At 40.8% G+C, this 25,800-nt stretch overlaps 2 protein-coding genes across 2 annotated transcripts in view; both read right to left on the bottom strand.

Moving 5' to 3' along the window:
* Window positions 1-25,800, bottom strand: part of LOC143416083 (uncharacterized) — a 188,722-nt gene that overhangs the window by 98,280 nt on the left and 64,642 nt on the right. The window lies entirely within an intron of this gene.
* LOC143416057 (protein NLRC3-like) overlaps window positions 1-25,800 on the bottom strand; it is a 52,637-nt gene that overhangs the window by 4,341 nt on the left and 22,496 nt on the right. Inside the window, exons 2-6 of the mRNA XM_076881425.1 lie at window positions 20,737-22,537; window positions 17,713-17,886; window positions 11,193-11,372; window positions 5,070-5,243; window positions 4,184-4,357 (exon numbers count right to left, since the gene is read on the bottom strand). Coding sequence (XP_076737540.1) covers window positions 4,184-4,357; window positions 5,070-5,243; window positions 11,193-11,372; window positions 17,713-17,886; window positions 20,737-22,537 — 2,503 coding nt within the window. The remainder of the gene's footprint in view (window positions 1-4,183; window positions 4,358-5,069; window positions 5,244-11,192; window positions 11,373-17,712; window positions 17,887-20,736; window positions 22,538-25,800) is intronic.

The raw sequence follows: 25,800 nt of genomic DNA, 5'->3' as shown, positions 1-25,800 counted from the left end.
GTACGTTGGCTCAGCAGGGGAAATGTATTAAAGAGACTTTTTGAGTTGAGAGCAGAAGTGAAGCCTTCATGGAGAAGGATGGAGTTAGTGTTCCTGTGCTAACTGATCCCAAATGGCTCATGGACTCAGCTTTTCTTGTTGATATGACACATGAGCTTAATGTACTGAACAAGACGTTACAAGGCCAGGGGCAACTTGTCAGTGCTGCCTATGACAACGTGAGAGCATTCTCCACAAAACTGGCGCTCTGGAAAGCTCAGCTCTCTCAGACAAACCTTTGCCATTTCCCAGCATGCAAGGCTCTCGTGGATGCAGGCACACCATTCAGTGCTGACGAGTATGTTGATGTCATTTTGAGACTACAGGAGGAATTTGATCACAGATTTGCTGACTTCAAGACACACAGAGCCACCTTTCACATTTTCTCCTTTGATGTGCACGATGCCCCTTCTGTGCTTCAAATGGAGCTCATTGAGCTGCAGTGCAACTCTGAACTCAAAGCAAAGTTCAGGGAGGTGAGTGGAAAAGCAGACAAGCTTGGCCAATTTTTGAGAGACTTGAGCCCTAGTTTCCCTCGGCTTTCCCGAATGTTCAAGCGGACCATGTGCCTTTTTGGTAGCACATACTTGTGCCAAAAGCTCTTCTCCACTTTGAACTTCAATAAGTCCTAGTACAGGTCCAGACTTACGGATGATCATCTTCAAGACATACTGAGGGTCGCAACTGCTTCCTCCCTCAGGCCAAATCTGGCTCGGCTATGCGAGAGGAAACGCTGCCAGGTCTCTAGCAGCAAGGAGTAGGCAAGAGAAGCCATGTTCAGAAGAACAGTTCATTTTCTACAGTGTTCCATTCATGTTCAGAAGAAGGTTATAGAACTGTTAATACAGACATTTCAATCTAAATACAGCAGATATAGAAGACTGAAAGATACACACAAGTTCACTGACTAAAAATATCTTATTATTATTTTATTTATGTATTACAGATTGATTGATTTTCTTATTAATTCTTAATTTGTTCATTTATTTTTCATATTTTGTGTTAAAAAATAAAAATAAAGAGATTTGAGAAGATTGGAATTTTTTAACCATGCCTTTCTTGTGGAAAACCTAATGCGGCCCAGCCTCACCCAGACTCTGCCTGCAGCGGCCCCCAGCTAAATTGAGTTTGAGACCCCTGTCCTACACCATAAATCAGTAAGAGAGGGTACGACCTCTCTCATGGCCCCAAGTGGTGTGTGCATGCCAGAGCACTCTGGAAGGCACACAGAGTCTTTACAGACTACTCAGGATCAAACCTCTATCATTATGCAATCGATTATACAACTCTAAGCATATATGAGTAAATATTTCTAAGCATAAATGACAATCAACAATATAAACCTTACAGCTGGTTTTAATAACAGAATTCATTTGTTTCTCAAATGAGAAAGAGCTATCGAGAAACACTCCTAAATCTTTAGTTCTGAACTTTTCCAGTGGGCCAAGGTCGACATTATCTGCTAATGCTAAATAGGCTGCCGTTATTAACTAATGCTAATTTGATGTGAATTAGCATTATGCACTAATGCTAACGCTTACTTTTTAACAATGTGAGTAGCTATTGCTAACACTATTTCCCTTAACTTTATAACAATGTGAACGGCTAATGCTAACACTCTTTTTCCTAGCATTACAACGTCTGAGCTGCTAATGCTAAGTAGGCCGCCATTAGCACCTACGTCTAATTTAAGGCAAATATGCATTTGAAGCTAATGCTCATATCGTTTTCCTTTGCTTTATAACAATGTGAGCAGCTACTGCTAAATAGCATTAGCTAATAACAGCAGTCTAATTTAATGCAAGTTAGCCTCATTTGCATTATAACGATGTGAGGAGTTAATGCCAAGTATGCTGCCATTAGCGGCTTATTCTAATTAGGGGTGAATAATTATTACCAGCTAATGCTAATATCGTTTTCTCTTTTTCCTTATAACAACTTGAGCAGCTAATGCTAATTTGATGCAAATTAGCATTATATTAGTGAGCAGTTAATGCTAAGTAGGCTGCCATTATTAACTAATGCTACGTTGACGTGAATTAGCATTATGCGCTTGTAACCACGGTAACTTCTGACCCCACTTCCGCCAGTCCCTTTATTGTGGCGGGAATGAATCCTGTATAAGTTCCGGGTCAATCAGCTGCATGTCCCTGCTCCTCTGGCTGCTGTTGTCCCTGTGGTTGGCGTACTTGTCAGATATCGACAAATTTTGCACTACAGGCCAGTTGACAGCGTGCAATAACCCGGCCGATTCATTCATCTTTACACTACCTCACACTCGACTCAACGGTGAGTTATTTGTTTGTTTTGTTTTGTCACAATTAATGTACATGCGGAGCCGCGATCGCACATCCTACAATGCCGGTAAGCTAATGCTAGGCTAGCGACAGTAAGTGCAATTACTAGTGTCATCTATTGAATATTGTTGTTTTTTTATTCCATTATGGCCGAATGTTGATTTAACGTATCTAGAGTTGAATGAGTGATTTGATTTTTGTAGTTTTGTCCGTTTTGGATGTTTTTTGTTACTTTTCTGATGAAATGCCGAAACGGCCTATGAGATTTTGCATTGAGTTAAATTCCATTTACATTATTGAATCTGTTGCGCAACACCTGTGATTAAATGAGTTTTGTAAATATATTTGATTAACTTTGGATAATATTTATTAGCTTTAACGCTGATATACTTTGATGGGACCCATGAGAATGTCTTTCTAGAATAGTATTTAGAATGACATTCATTATAAGAGATGATGGTTTATTGATTGTTGTATGAAACGTGGCATTGATTACTTGACTTTGTTATTTATGGATTTATGTATTTATTTTGTCACAGCAGTAGAATGCTGTTTCATTTTCTTCTGTGAATGATAATTTCTGTTTTTTGACCTTGTTTAGGTCAGGTTTTTTTGTTCTCCCGCGATCTGCCCTGATCAGCGCGAGATGGCGAGCCACCCGACCACCGCTACGGTGCGGTAGGAATTGTGAACCTATGGACTGAATCACAAATTGTTGACAATGACCTATCACAGGTCCATGGAACTAAACTAAATCACATACTGGACTACACCTCATCCCACCTCCTTTTGGAACCTACTAAGCTGTTTTGTATTGTCAACATTATTTTTGTTTGTGATATATATGCATATGTTTTTATTTCTTTTGTACATCCGTCTATACACTTCTCATAACAAACATAATATATATATATTTGAGCTCTACTTTTGTTTCCTGTGTTTTATTCACACCCTTAGGCTCCATAGTCGAATCTTATTCTGATAGCTCATTGTCTATGAGGCTGCAGTCAGGCGCCCTGGTCCTTTAACCGCGTTACACGCTACTGCTAATACTGTTTTCCCTTACTTTTTAACAGTGTGAGTGGCTAATTCTAAGTACGCTGCTGTAAATAGCTAATGCTAATTTAATGTGAGTTAGCATTATCCAATAACACTGTTTTCTCTTACTTATTAAAAATGATAGTAGCTAATACTAATACTCTTTTCCGTTGGGTAACAACAAAGTGAGGAGTTAATGGTAAGTAGGCTGCTTTTAGCGGATTATTCTAATTAGGGGTGAATAATTATTAGCAGCTAATGCTAATATTGTTTTCTCTTCCCTTTTAACAATGCGAGCAGCTAGTGCTAGGTAGGCTAGCTGCTCCTGTCTGCCTCTTTGTAACACACACAGACTGAAATGATTCACAGCCTTGTTTCATCCTTCTGTCAGTGTCACTGACTGTCACTGTGACTGTGGACATACAGCATGGGAAACATACACATGGCTGACACTTTATTCGGTACACAGTGGCCACTATCTCAGGTATAGTACATCTGTGACCTAATAAAGTGTATCTAAAGTTACAAAATGTTGTCTCTGTCCAAATATTTATGGACTGTAGGTCTACTTTTAATGAAACTCTCAACATGACTTATCAGTTATCATTAATGTTCCTGCAAACAGACTACTTGGAGACCCCTGCATAAATATCCACGTACTATCCAGCTAGACTAGTGTGTCTGTCCCTGAAAATATTCCTGCATGTGTGATTGCTCATGTCTCATCTGCAGGAAACAAACAGGAAGTGAGTGAAGGACACAGAAAATGTTTCCAGCTCTTCCTCCTCTGTCAGACATTATCTCCATACCTGAGAGTGTCCAGTCTCCAGCCTGGATCCTTCAGTCCAGCCGACAGCAGCTTCATTCCTGCGTCACCTGGATGATTGTAGCTCAGGTCCAGCTCTCTCAGATGGGAGGGGTTGGAGCTCAGAGCAGAGGCCAGAGAAGTACAGCCTTCCTCTGTGATCAAACAGCCTGACAGACTGCAGAATCAGAATCAGAATACTTTTACTTTTGATCCCTGGGGGAAATTATTTAATACAAGTAAGAAAAAAGAGCTAAACTAAGAGAAAAGCAGGAGCGACTGTAACAGGCTCCACGCTGGTTGGCGCATGAATTAAAATTGATTAAAATTAAAAAAATTTAATTAAATTAAAAACAATTAAAAACCTCGTTATGGCCATTCATGCTGTACAAAGTAATTAGACACGTGTGGTATCTACAGAAACGTCAGAATCTCAGCTAAAAGTTCACAAAACCATCTCAACAACCACCAAACAGCTGAAACAGCAGGTGAACAGATCACACAAAAAAGATGTAAACACAAATCCCCCTGATCATCTGTTTTTTAAACATGAAGCGTAGTTTTGGACGTTCATTTACTGCTGGTTCAGTGAATTTTGGTTGGACAGTGATGAAACCTGCAGCCTCAGAATCTGTGAGAAGTCTGCTTTCAGCACGCAACAGCATTGTTGTGTTGTGTGGATTCACCTCTGCAAACTCATCACTGTTTCACCATCATGTTTCTACTTAGACAATAACAAAGGAAGCAGTTCCCAGGAACTACTTCCTGTCTTGTTAACATAAGAGTATGTTGCCCTTCAAAACACCTCCACTTCTCCTCTTATTAGAGGACTGCCTTATTATTAATCTGCTAATTCTGTCAGTTGATGAAAGAAAAATGCTTGATCTCACCTGAGAGTTTCCAGTGTACAGCGTGGACTCTTCAGTCCTTCAGACAGAAGCTTCACGCCTGAATCCTTCAGGTTAATGTTACTCAGGTCCAGCTGTCTCAGATTAGAGGTCTGAGAGCTGAGACCTGAGGCCAGAGCTTCACAGCTTCTCTCTGACAGGTCACAGTGACTCAGTCTGAAAAATAACAGATAAACAATTACAAAAATAAAACACTTATGTTGAAGCGTAATGAGATACTATTATATTTAGCAATATTTCATCTTGTTTTGTCAGGAAACTGAGCACTGATGCAGAGCAACATGTGGAGAGAATCAGAGGAGAAGAAGTGAAGAGAGAACAGCAGTAAAACAACACTGAATTGTTCAGTGTGCTTTTGATATCAACAGAATGTGTCAAATTTCTTTATTTTGTATTTGTTTTAGTAGAATTGATGATTATCACTTAGATAACAACCACAGGCCAGGTCTAAATTGCACTTTGGTGACAGTTACACCCAGAAATATTTCAGAAACGTGGACAATTTGTGCTCCATTGTATTCAGTATTGAACAAACTGAGTACCGATGACCACTTAATATTTTTGATATTTTATTTGAGTTGTTCCACCTGATCTGTGTTAACTAGAATAAACATTTAAAAGCTAAAGCTATGATCACATATGTACTTACAGAGCTTTGTTGGAGGCTTTGACCACTGGCAGCAGCCTCAGAAGAGCCTTTTTAAAGGCTCATGTTCTCACTTAGATCATTTATTTCTACTTACATTTCATTCTGGGAAAAATGGGGATTACTTTGAAAACAGGAAGTATTTTCCCCAAAAATCAGCCCTGGATTAGTAAATCACTCCAACATGTTCTCAGGCAGAAGAAGCTGTCTTGTTATGAGGGAGAGAAGAAAAGCAGCTAAAATCAGGTGTAAAAGTAAAGCAGAGGATGAGCTGAATAAAGGACACTCAAGGCTGGCTTGGAAAGGAATGAAGTCCATGGTGGGGATGCAGAACAAGGAGCAAAGATGAATGTGATGCTGAATCAGCAGAAGACTTGGACTCATTTGATTCCAGCTTCTTTTTTTTTTATTGACATTTTAGAATCACTATACAATACCATCAACTTCAGCTATCTTTCAGTACATATATTTTTTTCTTTTTTTCTATATTTAAACAACTAAAATATCCATACAATAAGAATGAAAGAAGAAGAAGAAAAGAAAAAGAAGCAAAACAGGAAACAACAAACAACATAAAGAAAAATACATAAGGAAAAAGAAAAAGGAAAGAAAAATAAATAAATAAATATAGGGAGTGTGTTTTTGTTTCCATTAATGTAACTAGTTTTTCCTCTAGTCTTCTAGTAGTTAACAAAGTCAAAATCTAATGCAAAAGCAAAAACTGGCCTGCGTTTTCTAATGTAGTCCATCCATTTCTTCCATCGTGATACAAACAGCTCCCTCTTGTAGTTCACATCTGCTGTCATTTTCTCCATTCTGTAAATGTCCAGTGTGATGTTCATCCACGTGTTCATAGCTGGGCTCTCTGAAGAAAGCCATTTTTTTGTGATGGCTTTTTTGCCTGCTGCCAGTAAAATATTAAACAAGTATTTATCGTTCTTTGTCCATCCTTCTGGCATAAGTCCAAAACGTAGAGTTTTACTTTCCAAAGGTAAATATCTTCCAAATGTCTCTTGTATTGCTGCATGTATTCCCTTCCAATAAGTTTTAATAACATGACAGTCCCAGAAAATATGATAGTGATTTGCATTTGTATTTCCACAATTTCTCCAGCAAGCGGGAGGGTTACCTTCATAGTGAGATTTTTGGTGAGGTGTAATAAAATATCTTATCAGGCATTTCCACCCAAATTCCCTCCAGCTCTGTGAGCTGCTACATTTCCATTGATATGCCCACATTGTTGTCCATTCTTCCTCCTTTATCTCTATTCCTCCCTCCATTTCCCATTTTGTTTTGATATACAAGGTTGAGTGTAATTTCATATTTGTTAATCCTTTATAGAGGTCACCTATAATACCTCTATTTTTATTTGAACTGCCCTTTTAAATACGTCTATCAGCTGTTTACTCAGTTCAGCCTTAGCTTTTATCGTTTTATTGACAAAATGCCTCATCTGTAGACATCTATAAAAATCCTGTGTTTCTAATGAATATTTATCTTTCATTTTATCAAAACTAATTAGTCTGCCTTCCTCCATTACCATACATGAAGCTGTTAATCCTTTATATGTCCAATCTTTGAATCTGGTGTCCAATTTATTTGGAGCAAAATGTGTGTCATGTGCACACCACTTAAGAACTGCTATATCCTCTTCTAGTTTATATTCTTTTATTACTGTTTCCCAAATTTTAAAAGTCAACTTGATCCATGGATTTTCAATAGTTTTTATTAAATTTTGAAAGCTTCTGTCTGCTATAATAGCTTATATGGGGATGGAGGTCAGACTCTCCTCAATAACTTTCCATTGAGCGTCATATGAAGGATTACATCAGCATATCATAGGCCTTAATTGTGCTGCCCAATAATATTCCCTAAGAGAAGGTAAGCCCCACCCCCCTTTTCCTTTGTTAAGTTGTAGGGTTTTAAATCTAATTTTTCCTTGCCATATGTATCTTGAAAAATTTTTATCCCATTCATTAAACTGTTTCTGGTTAATTTCTATTGGTAATGTTTGAAATAAATATAATAATTTAGGAAGAATATTAATTTTAATTGAGTCTATTCTCGAATATAAACTTAAATATGGAATTAGATTCCATCTCACTATAGCTTCCTTAATTTTTTTCTGTATTGGTAAATAATTTTGTTCTAATAGTTCTGTAAGATCCTTAGGTATTATGACTCCTAGATATTTAAAGTACTCTGTTTGCCATGCTAATTGATACTTATTTTTAATTTCTTCTGATGGAATATAGTTGTACTTAAGCAATTGTGTTTCACTCATATTAACCCTATATCCAGATAGTCGACCAAAGTATTCAAATGATTGCATTAATTTAGGTAAAGAGTTTGATGGTTGACCCAAAAATATTAAAATATCATCTGCATAGCAGGCTAATTTATGCTCCTTTTCATGGATATTAATACCTTCTACTTCTTTATTTTGTCTTATATATTGAGCCAATAGTTCCAGATATAACGCAAATAATAATGGTGAGCACGCACAGCCCTGCCTTGTTCCTCTTTGCAGCTTAATACTATTTGATAAGTAGCCATTAATTTTAATCCTTGCCGTAGGGTTATCATAAAGTGCCTGTATTGTCTTAATTATATTTTTGTGAAAGCCAAATGTATGCAAGACTCGGTAAAGAAAGTTCCAATTAACTGAATCGAATGATTTTTCTGCATCGATACTGATTACCATTGCTTCTATTTTATTCTTTTGAATATGATTAATAATTTGTAATGTCCGTCGTACATTATCTTGTATTTACAAAGGTATTTATATACCTTTGTTTAAGAAACATTGATTTTTTTAAAATTTCATATGTGGTCAAATCATTTATTTCATTTCTTGTTTTCCTAATTTCCTCCAATATATCCTGAGATGTTTTTCTTTCATGCCTTTTCTCTAATTCTTATTTTGTAGCTCTTCTAATTTCTTATTTCTCATCTTTTTCTTATAAGAGGATATTGCTATAATTTTCCCTCTCAGGACAGCTTTAAAGGCATCCCACAGTATAGGAGGAGACACCTCACCATTGTCATTAGTTTCCATATAGAAGTGAATCTCTTTCTTAATTTGTCCTTTAAAGTGAGGATCATTCAGTAAGCTTGAATTTAATTTCCAATTATTGAGTTTTGGTTGCACGTTTAAATCAACAGACAGGTATACTGGTGCATGATCGCTTAACTCTATTGCTCCAATTGCACAAGTGTTTATTTTATCTTTATTTTTCCCAAAACTTGTGAAATAATCTATTCTTGTGTATAACGAGTGCGGTGAGGAAAAATAAGTATAATCCCTTTGGTAGGGATGCAAGTCTCTCCATATATCAATTAGTCCCACCTCCTTCATCAATGTATTTATATTCTTAATTAATGTTTTAGTATTCTGTGCTTTTCTATTGGAAATATCTAGCTTTGGTTGTAGATGTATATTTAAATCTCCTCCGCAAATTAGGAAACCTACTGTCTCTGTTACCATCACATCTATAATTTTCTTAAAGAAATAAATATCGCTTCCAGGGGGTGCATATATATTTAACAACGTGACTGGGTTCCCCTCAATGTTTCCCCTTACCAACATATAACGTCCCTCTTTGTCACTTATCTCGGATATTTTTTCAAAGAGTAATTTGCTTGATAACAGGATAGCCACTCCTCTCCTTCGTCCAGTTTTATAGGAAGAGGAGAAACTGTTGTATAACCCATTCTTTTCAGTTTTTCATGCTCCTTACAGTCTAGATGGGTTTCCTGTAGATACACTATTTGTACTTGTTCTTTCTTCATTTTAGTTAAAATTTTATTACGTTTAATTGGATTCGACAGGCCATTTACATTATATGATATGATTTTTACCTTATCTTTAAGCATACCCTTACTATTTGAATATTATTAATGTGACAACGACATGTACCATCAGACCACTCCCTAAACATACATAAGCAAATGTTAATATTAACATTAAAGCTGTATAAAACAGCTACACAAATAAGCTTTATTTTGACAAAGAAAAAAAAAAGAAAAAAAAAAAGACTTCTAACTGTGGGGTCCCCGATATGACCCTAAGTAAGCCCCGATAAAAGAGGGGGCTTCGAGGGGGGCCTCTCTCACCTCTATGTGAGACAGGGCCTTCCTTAGCCAGCAGGCCAATGTCCATTCTACTAATAGCATAGGTAGCACGTCTGCCTATTTTCAATTTCTGCATTGCCACTTCAGCATATTATTTCGAGATAAGAAGTCTTTACCAGTGTATATGGCTATAGCTTGATTCCAGCTTTGATATCATTGATTTCAATGAAGAGCTTTGTGATTGTAGCAAAGGGCTGGTAGCTCTGAGAGTCCCACTGATGAGGAGTTTGTGAAGGATCGCAGTTATCTAAAGAGCTTAGAAAAAAAGGCATCTGGACTTCTTTAAGTTTTTTGGAGTCGTTTCGCCTTTCACCTCTCATCCAAGAAGCTTCTTTATTTCTAGGGTCAAATGGTGGAGAGTCCCAGATTAGCCTGTGTACAAACAGACTTCAGCCATATGAGAGTGAGTGTGAGTGAATGAGAGCACACACAGGACACTCTGATCTCTGAATGTGTGTGACGCAGTGAAAAAGAGGATTGTACTGGATATACTGTGACTGACAAACAGAGTTTAAAGAGAAAGGTGTTTGGATTAAAATGGATTATGCTAAAGTGAACGTGCTAATGAAATCTGAACTGACTGAAATGTGAAGTGAAGATTATTCAGATGTAAAAGAGAGAAACTGATAATAAGGTGGGGCTGGAGATCAGTGAAGGGCATGTAAACACCTGATTGGTTGAGTAGATATCAGATCGACAGTTTCACAGTTTTCCCTGTGGATTATAACTTTAAGAAGATGTGACATTCATCAAGGAATCCTGCTCTCCGGATTATTTCCATGAACACTGATCTGGAGCACATCTACAGTGCTGGAAGTGCCCGTCTCACCACCAACCTCTCTGTGCACATTCACTTTTTAACCCTTTGTGAGACACTAAAGGTGTAAATCTGAGTATTTATCTATGTTAGTGCGAACACCTCTAATAGGTTGGTTTAGTCTTTCCAAGTCATATCTTCCCTTAGATCTGCGGTCCAGGCTCCTAAAATCATCCTAGTTTTACAAGCACTACAATCTAGAGGAGAGCTGCACTAACAGGTGTGACTGATAAGATCTGACCTGCAAGGATACTCATGTTTATGTATATCAGGACAAGCAGGGAAGACCTGGACATCAACTCTGTCAGGCTGCCTGAGTCCTCTCACCCACATCAGCTCAGAACTCTGCATTATCTACTGAGTCAGACTCAGTGGATCAGGGATCAGAAGTTCTACAAAGAGTAGAACCAGACTTCCTGTATAGAGGTGTGTGGGCCTACTGATCCACAGTGTCAGCACAACTTTCACATCATATTCATCTCAGCACAACTAAAACATGCTGACTGACCTCAGAGTTTCAAATCGACATCGTGGATTCTCCAGAAGAACACACAGCTGCTTCACTCCTGAATCCTGCAGGTTGTTGCAGTCTACACTCAGGTCCAGCACTCTGGGATACGAGGGGTTGGACTTCAGTGCTGCTGCCAGATAATCACAGCTGATCTCTGACAAATCACAGTCCTTCAATCTGAATAAAAAATGAAAGATGTAAGTTTATTAGACAAAGTGTGAGCTTGAAATCATTCAGTGTTTCATCATCTGTTCAGAGCTGAAGAAGGTTCAGAATGTAGAAGTTTAGAAAATGGAAACTCCAAACAGCTGAAGCCAACAGGAAGCAGCTTCAAACAAACAAAAGAAAAAAATGAATTTTTTACATTGAAGTCGTACATTTATCATAAAGTTGTCAAGTTTTGCCGTGTGAAATTAAAAAAAACTGAACAGGAATCCTCAGAGTTGAACCCTCTGCACAGAGGTTCAGGTTCCTCTTCAGGTCCCAAAGTGCAGAACAACAAGGTTTCAAACAGCTTCGTTCCAGCAGCATCAGCCACAGAAATGCAGAGATAATTCTTTGGATCTCTTGGTTGTGTTGTATGATGCTGTGTTTGCATATCTGGTGTCTGTGTTGCTTTGTGAGGACGGATCATTTACTGCAGCTCCAGATAAACAGAGCTGGACCTGAACCTGGTAGCTTCACTTAGAAGACACTTGTGACGGGAACGTCAGGTCAAAAAAGTGCCCCTCCGACAGCCAAACCCATCTGTTCTCTGATTGGATAGTTACATTTGTGATTGACATGACATTGACCAATCAGATGAAAGGAAGAAAAATAGGGTCAAAATTCGTACTTGTAACTTGCAGGTTTTTTTTGGCTAAGTCCACACACAAATCTTTTTTTACACACACACAAATCTTTTTTACACACACACACAAATCTTCTTTTTTTTTTACACACACACAAATCTTTTTTACACATACAAATTTTTTTCACGCACACACAAATTCTTTTTACACATACAAATCCTGATTTACAAGTACAAAATATTTATGACCACATTTTGAGCCCATACAAATGTTCTGCAGACGAGTCCATGCGCTCACAACAAAGCTCAGTGTGGACGACGCTGTGCGCGCTCCAATGCTGATTGGTTAGAAAGTGGGCGGGAACAGGGAAGAGAGCGACAGCAGTGTTCAGCACAAACACGAAGGATCAAAGAAGAAGAACATGACAAGCTCAGATGGAGGCTGCAGTGGACACTTTTCATTCTTTTAACATTCGCTTTCACTTCAGCTTCACCAACAACAGCACAAGCAGAGCAGCCCACTGACTGCGTGGCCGTGACGGCGCCCCCTGGTGACTGTAAACCACTACAACATGTAGACGGCCGTCTGCTGCTCATTTCTTTGCCACCATCACAGGAGCTCTTTATCATGTTCTACACTCTCATTGGTTCTTTGTGTGCTTGTTTTTTAGAACAGTAGTCATTGTGATTGGTCAAAGAAGACAGTCAGCTGTGACTAAATGTAGCTCCTACAGCAGTGATGGGAATAACTACTGAAGCTAATCCAGTATCAAAGCTCAGGAATCAGCAGCTCCCACCTCGTTTTCTTTGAACAACTATTTTTAGCTGCTGTGTTTTTGTGTTTCTGCGGACCTCAGACATCCTGCTGCTCTGGAGAACTGAAGCTCTAAAGGCTTCAGCCTTTATCTCCAAGAAACAAAGCTGATCATGGAGACCCAGCAGGTCAGCTGATCTGTGGACAGCACCAGCATCTTTAAGTAAGTCTGAGAGGTGAGCAGTCTTTGGAAGCCTTTACTGTCTGATAGTCTCAGAGCAGGATTTGGATCATTATTTGGCTTTTCTTCTATTATTATGTTTAGTTTCTGCTTCACAGATATTCTCTGAGATGTTCTCTGAAATGTTTCCCACTGTTGGACAAACTTTCACAGTTTCTTCATAAAGGAGATCTCCTGTGCAGTCCATCTGTGATAATATGTTAAACACTGAATTATGATTCATATCTGAATGTACTGACTGTTAATTATTGATGAGAACATAATCAGTAAATATAAATATGTTTGAGTTTGGCTTTGATGAATCAGAATAAAAGTAATAAAATAATGATTTTAGAGACAGGCCTAACTCAGGCCAGCTGACAGCCTGTGTACAAACAGACTTCAGCCATATGAGAGTGAGTGTGAGTGAATGAGAGCACACACAGGACACTCTGATCTCTGAATGTGTGTGACTCAGTGAAAAAGAGGATTGTACTGGATATACTGTGACTGACAAACAGAGTTTAAAGAGAAAGGTCAAGTCAAGTCAAGTCAAGTCAACTTTATTTGTCAATTCTGCCACATGTACAGGACATACACAGAATAGAAATTGCGTTACTCTCAAACCCTAGTGATTAGAAAAATGCAAATAAATAATTAAAAAGTAAAAATTTAAATAAATACAATACAATTTTACGTATAACAAAAAAAAAAGCTATGCAATATACAATATACAATATTCAAGTAAGAAGGCATAGTGGTGCAAAATAGGCAAATAGTGCAAATGGAGATTTAGTAGTGTACGGTAAGAGATAGTGTAACAGCAAAGTCTTATGAGGTAATGGCAGTCCAATGCTCCACAAAGTGACTGGAGCAGGCCAGTGAGTGCGTCAGAGAGTGAGTGTGTGTGTGACAGAGTTCAGTGAGACCGTGGTGGAGAAGAGGGGAGAGGGGGGCAGAATCGGGAGGGAGTTTAGCTTCCTGACAGCCTGATGGATGAAGCTGTCCTTCAGTCTGCTGGTCCTGGCCTGGAGACTCCGCAGTCTCCTCCCTGACGGCAGCAGCTTGAAGAAGCTTTGCATTGGGTGCGTGGGATCAGCCGCTATGCAAAGGGCTTTTTTAGTGAGACGGGTGCTGTAAATGTCCTGGAGGGAGGGGAGAGAGACACCAATGATCCTCTCTGCAGCTCTCACTATGCGCTGGAGGGTTCTATGGCAGGACGCATTGCAGGCTCCAAACCACACAGTGATGCAGCTCGACAGGATGCTCTCAATGGTGCCTCTGTAGAAAGTGTGCATGATGGGGGCTGGTGCTCCTGCTCTTCTTAGTTTGCGGAGAAAGAAGAGACGCTGCTGTGATTTCTTGGCCAGTGCTGTGGTGTTGTACGTCCAGGAGAGATCCTCTGTGATGTGCACACCCAAGAACTTGGTGCTGCTCACTCTCTCCACAGACGCTCCGTCAATGGTCAGAGGAGCATGTTGGGTGTGCATTCTCCTGAAGTCCACAACAATCTCCTTCGTCTTCTCCACATTCAGAGAGAGATTGTTGTCAGCACACCACGTGGCCAGGCGTCTCACCTCACTTCTGTAGTCGGTCTCATCCCTGTTGCTAATGAGACCCACCACCGTTGTGTCGTCCGCAAACTTGATGAAGAGGTTGGAGCTGTATGATGGAGTGCAGTCATGGGTCAGCAGAGTGAAGAGGAGGGGGCTCAGCACACATCCCTGCGGGGCCCCCGTGTTTAAAATGATGGTGCTGGATGTATTACTGCCAACCCGTACTGCTTGAGGTCTTCCGGTGAGGAAATCCAACAGCCAGTTGCACAGTGAGGTGTTGAGCCCCAGCTGGACCAGTTTTTGAGTGAGCTGTTGGGGGATTATAGTGTTGAATGCTGAACTGAAGTCTATGAACAGCATTCGAACATATGAATCTTTTTTGTCCAGGTGTGTGAGTGCCGAGTGGAGTGCAGTGGAGATGGCATCATCGGTTGAGCGATTGGGCCGATACGCAAACTGGAAGGGGTCCAGGGAGGGGGGCAGGACAGTCTTGATGTGCTGCATGACTAGTCGTTCGAAGCACTTCATCAGGATGGGAGTAAGTGCAACAGGACGGTAGTCATTAAAGCAGGAGGGAGATGACTTTTTTGGGACCGGAATGATTGTGGTGGCTTTAAAACATGTGGGGACGACAGCCTGGATGAGTGATATGTTGAAGATGTCTGTGAAGACATCAGTGAGTTCCACTGCACAGTCTCTCAGTGCACGGCCAGGAATGTTGTCAGGACCCGGAGCTTTACGTGCATTGATCCTGCTGAGGGATCTCCTCACGCTGTCCGGGGACAGAGTCATCACCTGGTCACCAGGAGGGGGTGGGGTCTTCTGTGCAGTGGTGCTGTTTCGGACTTCAAAGCGAGCAAAGGTGTTTGGATTAAAATGGATTATGCTAAAGTGAACATGCTAATGAAATCTGAACTGACTGAAATGTGAAGTGAAGATTATTCAGATGTAAAAGAGAGAAACTGATAATAAGGTGGGGCTGGAGATCAGTGAAGGGCATGTAAACACCTGATTGGTTGACTAGATATCAGATCGACAGTTTCACAGTTTTCCCTGTGGATTATAACTTTAAGAAGATGTAACATTCATCAAGGAATCCTGCTCTCCGGATTATTTCCATGAACACTGAGCTGGATCACATCTACAGTGCTGGAAGTGCCCGTCTCACCACCAACCTCTCTGTGCACATTCACTTTTCAACCCTTTGTGAGACACTAAAGGTGTAAATCTGAGTATTTATCTATGTTAGTGCGAACACCTCTAATAGGTTGGTTTAGTCTTTCCAAGTCATATCTTCCCTTAGATCTGCGGTCCAGGCTCCTAAAATCATCCTAGTTTTACAAGCACTACAATCTAGAGGAGAGCTGCACTAACAGGTGTGACTGATGAGATCTGACCTGCAAGGATACTCATGTTTATGTGTATCAGGACAAGCAGGGAAGACCTGGACATCAACTCTGTCAGGCTGCCTGAGTCCTCTCACCCACATCAGCTCATCAACTCTAAACAGGAACGAGCAGCTCATTTCAAAATAAAAGGTTGGAATTGTAAAGAAAACAAACAGAGCTCATAAACTGAAACTGATTTCATTTTTTCAGCTGGAACATTTTAGTTGTTCCTTTTTCAATACATACATAATTATATTTACAGTAAGTCTTATCAATCCCCTTTTCCCTGCCAGTCACCGCCAATGTTCCCTCTAATGTTTCATGTGTCTGAGCGAACACACAAACTCCCTGAGCGTCCCTTGGACCTCTGTGAGCAACAGCAGACGTGTGCACTGTGGTCACGCCAGCATCTTATCCATCCAAGTTACATGGTTTATTAAAGTAATCAAATTACAGCATTTACATTTATGTTAGACTACTTTTAATTAACTGCTTTAGCCCACTTACAATGAAAATTAAAAACAACCTTGTTCATGACCTGTAGCATGTTAACACTATTGGAAGTAAAAATAACTTGAACTCCAATTTTGAAAACACAACTTTATTTTTTCTATTTTTATAAAGCTCTGACTTGTATTATGAGTCTGTGGTCTGGGAGAGAGTCTGTAACTCTGTCTGCAAAATACAGGATATAATGACCAATGTTGGGCAATTAATTATATAGTTACTTCTTCAAAAAAGTAACTGAGTTTTGCAAACAACAAAGTTTGTTGCAATAAATACTGAATACTATCGTTGTTATAAAAAACGATAGTATTCAGGAAGAAAACCAAACATTGCAGATATTTTATCATAACTCTGGTTTTACGTGGCCGATCAACACAACTTAAAAACTTGTATAAAGTCCACACTTTGTCCGTCAACATGCAGCTACCAACCCAAATGGTGAGGTGGTGGTTAGTTCTTACTGTTGTTTATGATCCCCTACATTATCCTACATTCAAATATATTCTCCAGCTACAATAGTGTTTGTGTTCCTAAAAGGATTTCATGAATGTGTTATTGTTCATGTCACATCTGTATGAAACAAAGAGGAAGTGAGGTTTATCCTTCATGATCACAAACTGTTCCAGCATGTAAACCTGAGATCTGTGTGGAGCAGCTGACCTGTACGATGTGCTCAACACAAACATTATTTACCATCAGTTACTGTGTGACTGAACCACGTGGGTGTATGAAACATCGCTTTCAGTTTTAATAGCACATGTCAACATTCAGACGTGAATCTATACAGTAACACTTTGATTTGTTACAGTGAGGAGACTGTTGAAGGAACGATGAGGGGAAACTGTAACAGCAGCAACAGAAACCAGGAGACAAAGCTGAGGTCTGGGTTCCTCTATGCTACACACAGCCTCCTGCTCCTGGACTTTAGAAAACACATAAATGTCTCTAAGTACACTTACTTCAGAAACTCTATCAAACTAATTACAAGTTTACTTCAGCTTTAAATTACTCACAACATCAGCACACATGAGTAAACAAAGTAACTCACAGCTACTGTTCAAGTTTAGTCATCTTTAATATAAATATACCTCATTATTATGAATCTCACAGCTACCTGCTCATTGAACTGAACTATAATTCTGTTTTACCATTAAAACAAAATATGTGACTGTAAAAAAATCTTCAGACAGTAATTAAGAATCTCCTAAGCAATCCAAAGATAAAGAAAAGTTCACCTGCCAATTCTATAAAGCTTGGTTGTTTATACAATAATATCATTTAATGATATGTTTGGATCCTGACCTGAGAGTTTCCAGTGTACAATGTGGACTCTGCAGTGCAGCAGACAGAAGCTTCACCCCTGAATCCCGCAGGTCATTGTTACTCAGGTCCAGCTCTTTCAGACTAGAGGACTGGGAGTTGAGAACTGAGGACAGAGCATCACAGCTTCTCTCTGAGAGGTTACAGCCACTCAGTCTGGAAGAAAACAAACAAACAATTAAATCAGTAAAATGAAACATTTTTAATGCCAGCATGCAATACAATTATTGGTTAACTAAATAGCTTCATTAAAACACAACTCTTCTTCTATAGCAGCACTTACTCCTTGTAAGCTCCACCTGCTCCACCATCTGAGTCAGAAGACATGAAAACAAACTGTAAATCTAGTAGAAACATGATTGGAAATCTTCTCAGATCCATTTGTACATTTAGAGCCTGATCCTGAAATATAGCAGCACGGACATTCACAGCAGCAAAGGGTTCTTGCTGATCTGAGCTGGCTTGGCCCTGGCTTATTGACGATTAAAGAAAGCGGAACCAGCTGTTCAAACCCCCACAAGGCTGCCCGCTGTGACTGAAACAATTAGACGGGTCGTGAGTTCTCAAAATGGGCTCATTGAACGCAGCACGGATAAGATCTTGAAGAAGCTCATGGCGGTCATGAGTTCTCAGACTTTGCTCTTTAAGCGCAAAACCGATAACCTCTCGGAGAAGCTCGTGGCTCTCCAACGGGAGATTGAGAGACGAGTGACGGACTGCTAGATCAGCTGTGAAATTGACATGCAGTTGTTCACACCAAAGAAAGCCACCATCAGCTCATGCGGGTAACATACCGGTGCGAGCTGTGGTCTCAAGGCTGGAGCTGAACATAACAAATCTCACCCTGATAACAGACGGTGTTTAGACTGTTCCTTCCCATCCTAAGCATGCTTATCCCCTCCCGGTGCAGACGGTGGGTCGAGGGGACCAGCGCAAATGCTGCAGGCCCGGGTGCGCTGTCTACACCGGCTGTCTCTCACCTTTTACCCATCCCTGTTGCTTGTCATGTGCTTCTATGGTGCATTAAGAGTTTTCATGTGTTCTGCGCTAAGGTCATTTTTTTTGTCTTTTCTCAAACTGATCTCCCTGTTGGAGCTCAGTCTGGGGGGAGTTCTTTTTTCTCCTCATCTTTCCTGATGTTGTGCATTTTCTGCTGTTCGGTTCCGGGTCGCTGCTCTAGCGGCTGACCGGCCAGCTACCTAGCCTGACCCGTCTCCCCAATGTGATGTTTGTGTATTGTATGTACGGTTGGAAAGCTCAGTATCCTAATTGCCCCTTGAAATTAAATACAGTGTTCTGAATCTGAATCTGAAAAGATTACAGAAGACGACTCTGTTCAGTAAATATTACGCTCATGCTGTCAAGAAATACCAAAGGTAGGTAAAACTCTGGTTGTTGCAGCCATCCAGTATGACATGCTTTGTACTGTTCTGCTGAAGTTTGTGACACCTGGTTGATGAGTTGTGAAGGACGATGAAACAAACACTTCACTCAATGTTTGTCTTCTAAACTGGATGTAATTTGGGCAGCCGATAGTTTTTCTTAATCTATCCCAGCTGCAAATAGGAACACAACAAATAAATAACTTTACCCACTTGGATCCTTATCATTCAAGATTGTGAAAAGATTCTCTAGTCAGAGAATACTGGAGATTTTAGATGAGAGAGATGGAAGATGATGAAGGGGAAGAGTTTTCACAACTCGAGGCCTTTTGTCTTCACTGTATAGGACAAAGAAGACAGGAAGGGAGGGAGAAGTGAGGAGAATAACACACAGGAAATGGTCATGGGCAGACTCAAACCAGGCCCTGGAGTCACGACTCTAACCTTCAGTACATGGGTCACCTGCTCAGCCAGGTAAGCTACAGCAGTCAGCAGTGTGTGAGTTAATTTGAAGACAATGATGACTATAAGTCAAAAAAAAAAAATACTATCATCAACCAACAAGGGGAAAACAGTGAGCTTGAATGACCAAGCTTTGACCAAGGGTGGCTCACTTCTCGGTCTTCTTGCCCAAGTAGTGAACCACCCTGCATGGCCATCAATGTGGTGCAACCAAGGCCATCATACAGTACAGGCCATCCAAGCTGATTTTAACTTTTCCTCCCAGATACCACCTTAGAAATCATCTAGATTAGGATATGTTGGCTGTTCTAGATCCAATCACAACAAACAGAGAGCTGTTGTGTGTCCAAGGTGAACAGGAAGAATATATACATGCATAAAGTCAATAAAGTCAGAAGGTTTGCTTTAGACTGTGCTGCAGTTTATCATCAAAGTCAAACAGGCACCACGCTGCCAACAAATGGCATCAAGTCTGACTTGAGGTTTTTTGTTCTTTTTTTTAAATCAAGATTAAATTTTATAGCAACCACAGCAGAGATAACCAGGGAAGGTGTGCTTGAGGGGATATAGCTACAACAGCTGGTTTCAGACTGAAGATGAACTGAGGTGCTGCACCCAAGTCTGCAGGTTCAGGGAGGGACAAACATCTGCTGCAACCAGATTGGAGTGAGAGGAGAGAGCAGGCCAACAACAACAAAGAAACAACAAACACACTGTGGAAGACCGAAGCAGAGTTTAGTTTAAAGTGGAACTAAGGATGTTTCTCTGGCTGCCAGGATTCACTGAGTAATTCAAATGCTTTCTTTAATGCAGGACCCACCATGCATGTAAAAGCAAGTGTTTCACCAACATTTGTGACTAAAATAGACCTGCAGTAGAAATGTATCTAGGAGCATGCATGTGAATATAAAGTATCACAACATCAGGCACATGCAGCCTAAGTGTTTAAACAAAGACTGATAACATAACAGCAGCAGTGATGATCAGAGTTTATGGTGAATCCAGCGTCTCGAGTTCTGGAGGCATCAAAGAGGTCACAGTTGTATTGGAGAAATCCCAAAACTTTAGGATACAAATTCATACAAAGACAGAAAGCCTGGTGAAATAAATTACTGACACAGTTGGATGTTAAAAGTAAAGACATGAGTACAAATGTACTCACAGAGCTTTGTTGGAGGCTTTGACCACTGGCAGCAGCCTCAGAAGAGCCTCCTCTGAAGCAGAGTATTTCTTCAGGTCAAACACATCCAGATCTTCTTCTGATGACAGTAAGATGAAGACCAGAGCTGACCACTGAGCAGGAGACAGTTTATCTGTGGAGAGACTTCCTGATCTCAGGGACTGTTGGATCTCCTCCACTAGAGAACGATCATTCAGTTCATTCAGACAGTGGATCAGATTGATGCTTTTCTCTGCAGACAGATTCTCACTGAGCTTCTTCTTGATGTACTGAACTGTTTTCTGATTGGTCTGTGAGCTACTTCCTGTCTGTGTCAGCAGACCTCGTAGGAGAGTCTGATTGGTCTGCAGTGAAAGACCCAGGAGGAAGCGGAGGAACAAGTCCAGGTGTCCATTTGGACTCTCTAAGGCCTTGTTCACAGCACTCTGGTGGAGAGATTGAAGTTTTAGTTTGTTAAATAGTTTAGACCATGTAGAGGTTGTTTGTTGTTGTTCCAGCAGATTGAGTCCAGAGTTGATGAAGGTCAGATGGACATGAAGAGCAGCCAGAAACTCCTGAACACTCAGATGGATGAAGCAGAACACCTTGTCCTGGTACAGTCCTCTCTCCTCTTTAAAGATCTGTGTGAACACTCCTGAGTACACTGAGGCTGCTCTGATATCGATGCCACACTCTGTCAGGTCTGATTCATAGAAGATCAGGTTTCCTTTCTGCAGCTGATCAAAAGCCAGTTTTCCCAGAGACTCCATCATCTTCCTGCTCTCTGGACTCCAGTGTGGATCTGTCTCAGCTCCTCCATCATACTTGACCTTCTTCACTTTGGCCTGAACCACCAGGAAGTGGATGTACATCTCAGTCAGGGTCTTGGGCAGCTGTCCTCCCTCTCTGGTTTCCAGCACATCCTCCAGAACTGTAGCAGTGATCCAGCAGAAGACTGGGATGTGACACATGATGTGGAGGCTTCGTGATGTCTTGATGTGGGAGATGATCCTGCTGGCCTGCTCTTCATCTCTGAATCTCTTCCTGAAGTACTCCTCCTTCTGTGGGTCAGTGAACCCTCTGACCTCTGTCACCATGCCGACACAGTCAGGAGGGATCTGATTGGCTGCTGCAGGTCGTGTTGTTATCCAGAGGCGAGCAGAGGGAAGCAGTTTCCCCCTGATGAGGTTTATCAGCAGCACATCCACTGAGGTGGACTTTCTAGGGTCAGTTAGGATTGTAGTTTTGTGGAAGTCCAGAGGAAGTCGACACTCATCCAGACCATCAAAGATGAACACAACCTGGAAGTCTTCAAAGCTGCAGATTCCTGCTTCTTTGGTTTCAGTAAAGAAGTGATGAACAAGTCCCACCAAGCTGAACTTTTCCTCTTTCAGCACATTCAGCTCTCTGAAAGTGAATGGAAATATGAACTGGATGTCCTGGTTGGCTTTGTCTTCAGCCCAGTCCAGGCTGTATTTCTGTGTTAAGACTGTTTTCCCAATGCCAGCCACTCCCTTTGTCAGCACTGTTCTGATTGGTTCATCTCTTCCAGGTGAGGCTTTAAAGATGTCTTCTTGTCTGATGGTTGTTTCTGGTCTGTCTGGTTTCCTGGATGCTGTTTCAATCTGTCTGACCTCATGTTCATCATTGACCTCTGCAGTCCCTCCCTCTGTGATGTAGAGCTCTGTGTAGATCTGATTCAGGAGGGTTGGGTTTCCTGCTTTAGCGATGCCCTCAAACACACACTGGAACTTCTTCTTCAGAGCAGATTTAAGGTTACGATGACAAACTGCAGCTTGAAGTTCTGAATGAGAAGAAAAATAAACACTCAATTCCAAAAAGAACTAATCTTTAAAACATGTTGCTCCATCTTCCATCTCTGGAAAATGTTCATTTATCCAGCAGCTTAAATCTTTAGATAAATCCTCTTACGTCTCTGCAGACGGTCAGCCAGCTCCTCCTGCTTCATTCTCCTCAGGAAGTCCACTGTGATCTTCACAAATGCCTCTCTGCTGCTGCTCCTCTGACTCTCTAAGCATTCTGGGTAACCTGGACTCAGAACCTTCTGGATCTTCTTCAGCTCGTTCTTCACAAAAGTGATGATGTTGTCCTCCAGCAGCTGGAACAGAATATTTATGAATGAGCCAATCAGACTGAAATCATGGAGCCAAACATCAGATCCATGTTGGACACACTGACGATCCACTGGTCTACAAAGAGCAGCATGGAGATGACTGTGAACAGAACAGATGTAACAGTAGTTGTTGTACATGTACAGACCATAAATATGGAGTCCAGCTGTGTTTGATGCTGCTGGGCAGACTGACCACTGGGAACCTCTGAGCTCTGCTGGTCCACTCTGTGGAGGAACCATGAAGGATCAGATCAACACAGGATAAAGATCCAGGAGTTTCTGCTCAAATAACTTCATCTGAATCAAGTCTGTCAAGTTTTAAACTCTCAGATTGTGAACATATCAGTAATTTTCAGTCTGTTTTCATGGACGTCCTTTCAGTGGTGATGTCAGGGATGATTTTGAAGAAGCTCATCAAACTGAACCATCAGCAGATCACTGCTCCAAAACCAGAACATGATCCGAGTCTCCCTCCACCACCAGAACACCAGCTTTACTAACGTGGTAGATCAGTGTAGTACAGATCAATAACTGATGAGTCATTTGATCAAAATCACTGAGTGCTTCACGTCTGACCCTCTGATGCTTCTGTAGACATTTTGCATATTTAATGAATGTCTGACAGTTTTACATTCATTCTATGAACACAGTGGAAATGTTGTGTTATAGTCTCCATGTTGTTTCCAGCATCATAAATTCTTAAGTTCAGAAAATTAGATTCTTTCTTCACAGCTGAAAAACAACAACATTTATTCTCTATTGAAATCTGCATCGTCCACTCCAAAGGTCACAATCTGAAGGTAACATCTGGTTTTGTTCCCTGTGGTTAACTCTGAGCATCAGTATGGTGGGATTTATCCACTACATCCACACCACTGTGGTTCAGTGTTGTCCTGATGGAGTAACAGCAGCCAGTATGATCCAGGCTTTAGCTGCTGGGTCTCTGTGTGACCTCTCAGACTGTTTAACAGATCAGACACAAAGAGAATCAGAGCAGCTCTGTTCTTTAAAGACAAACATGAACCCACTCAGGTCACACTTTCCCCACAGATATGAGCATCACTGTCCTCAAACAGCAAATGACCAAGTCGAACATTTGGATCTTTTCTCTTTCATTGTTTTCTTTTTAATGAATCTTTGTAACAATCTGAGGATGTTTCAGGTCATATTTATCCAGGAAACACAAACATGTAAAGGAGTCATCACAGCGCTCTGACCTCGTTGCTCCAGGTTCACCACTGAAGAATGGATTTTGACCTTTGGACCGGTCACTCCTCACAGACGGACAGCTGGACCCTGCAGACTGTGACCTCTGACCTCTGCAGACACAAACATGATTGAAGCAGCTGTGATCACACAGACTGCAGATAATGCAGCTGTTTCCTGTCAGTAACATCCTCTTAGATTAGAGTTCAGCTTTTTACAGGAAAACTGGACAAAACTGATTTTTGTTACAAACTCATTTTCATTTCCTCTCAGCTCACAAACACAGTCAGACAATCAACCAGAGTCAACACTGATTATAATGTCAGTGCAGAATTATTTCTGTTACTCAGTGAGTTCAGCTCTCTGACCTCGTTGCTCCAGGTTCACCACTGAAGTCTGGATTGTTTCCTTTGGACCGGTCACTCCTCACAGACGGACAGCTGGACCCTGCAGACTCTGCTCTGTCCTCCTCTTCCTCCATCATCATCTTCAGTCAGTCTGAGAGGTAAACCACAAACACTCAGTGAGTTCACATTAACAGGAGGAACTGAGTTACAGTCGCTGACCTCTGACCTGTCATGTGACCATGAAACCAGGTCAATATGTCTGTAGGTTCAGTCATCCAGGTCATGTGATCTAAGGAGCTTGGAGAGAAAAGAGACGTCTTTAAGTTTCTGGAAGACGTTTCATCTGAGAAGCTTCTTCAGCTCTAAAACCAAACGGTGGAGAGTCCCAGATATTTAAACCTGAGAGGGAAAGAAAGCATGTCGCTGACCCACCACTGATGTTATTTCAAGGAGCAAACTGAGAGCCTTTGCACCAGGAGCACAAACATCAGCTCCAGCAATGATCCACTGATGTGTTTTTATTCCATGTATGAATGTTGTTATTGACAGAGATGACGTTTGTGTGTCAGTGATGCAGTGACTGTTGTTGTTACCTGTACAGGCTGGTTAGACTCTATGAAACAGATCATACAGATCTCTGCATGTTAGAAGAGACTATTAAAGGTCATGAATGAGACAAAGGCAGGGAGGCGTCCTTTACAGCTAAACAGCAGAGTGAGAGAACAGCCAGCACCTCTACATTTATCACATTATACAGCACATGTATGATACTGACAGGGATGAGAAGAATTTAGTGATTCTGATCCCATCATTGATATTACTTATTGATTCTCAGTAGCTCTGCTCTGACAGTCACCACCATCACTGAGCAGCATATCAAAGACATTTGTGCACATTAACTGCATGTTGTGGCTCAAATGTTTGTGCATGTTGGAGGCATTTCCTCTTTGTTGTGATCAGTGTTGGTCATTACTCAAAACAGTCATTATTACACATATTACACAGAACACTTTGATTAAAAGTAATGGAGTACGTTACTTCATTACTCCTCATAACATTACTTTGATGTTAAAATGAACAAATGAGCATGTAACAACATAAAGCTGAGGTACAGCCCCACACACCAACACAGATCCTGATGAGGTCACGTGATGTTTCTCTGAGTGTTTATGAACACAAATCAAAGATGAAACAGCACAAAGACACTTCAAAGTGATTCTACTGTAGAAACATGAACAGGTAGAAACCTGCAGCCTGACTGCTCATCACTTTGTTACCTGTTCAAGTTCAGCAGCAGCAGCTCACTTTATCACGGTGCTGGGGCCCGTTCTTCGTACGTCGCTTACTACATCCAAGATCAAATGACACATCCAAGATCAA

Source organism: Maylandia zebra, unplaced genomic scaffold (genome assembly GCF_041146795.1).
Source record: "Maylandia zebra isolate NMK-2024a unplaced genomic scaffold, Mzebra_GT3a scaffold11, whole genome shotgun sequence".
Lineage (NCBI taxonomy): Eukaryota > Metazoa > Chordata > Actinopteri > Cichliformes > Cichlidae > Maylandia > Maylandia zebra.
Note: the sequence above shows the minus strand (reverse complement) of the source record. Positions and strands in the feature narration are given on the sequence as shown.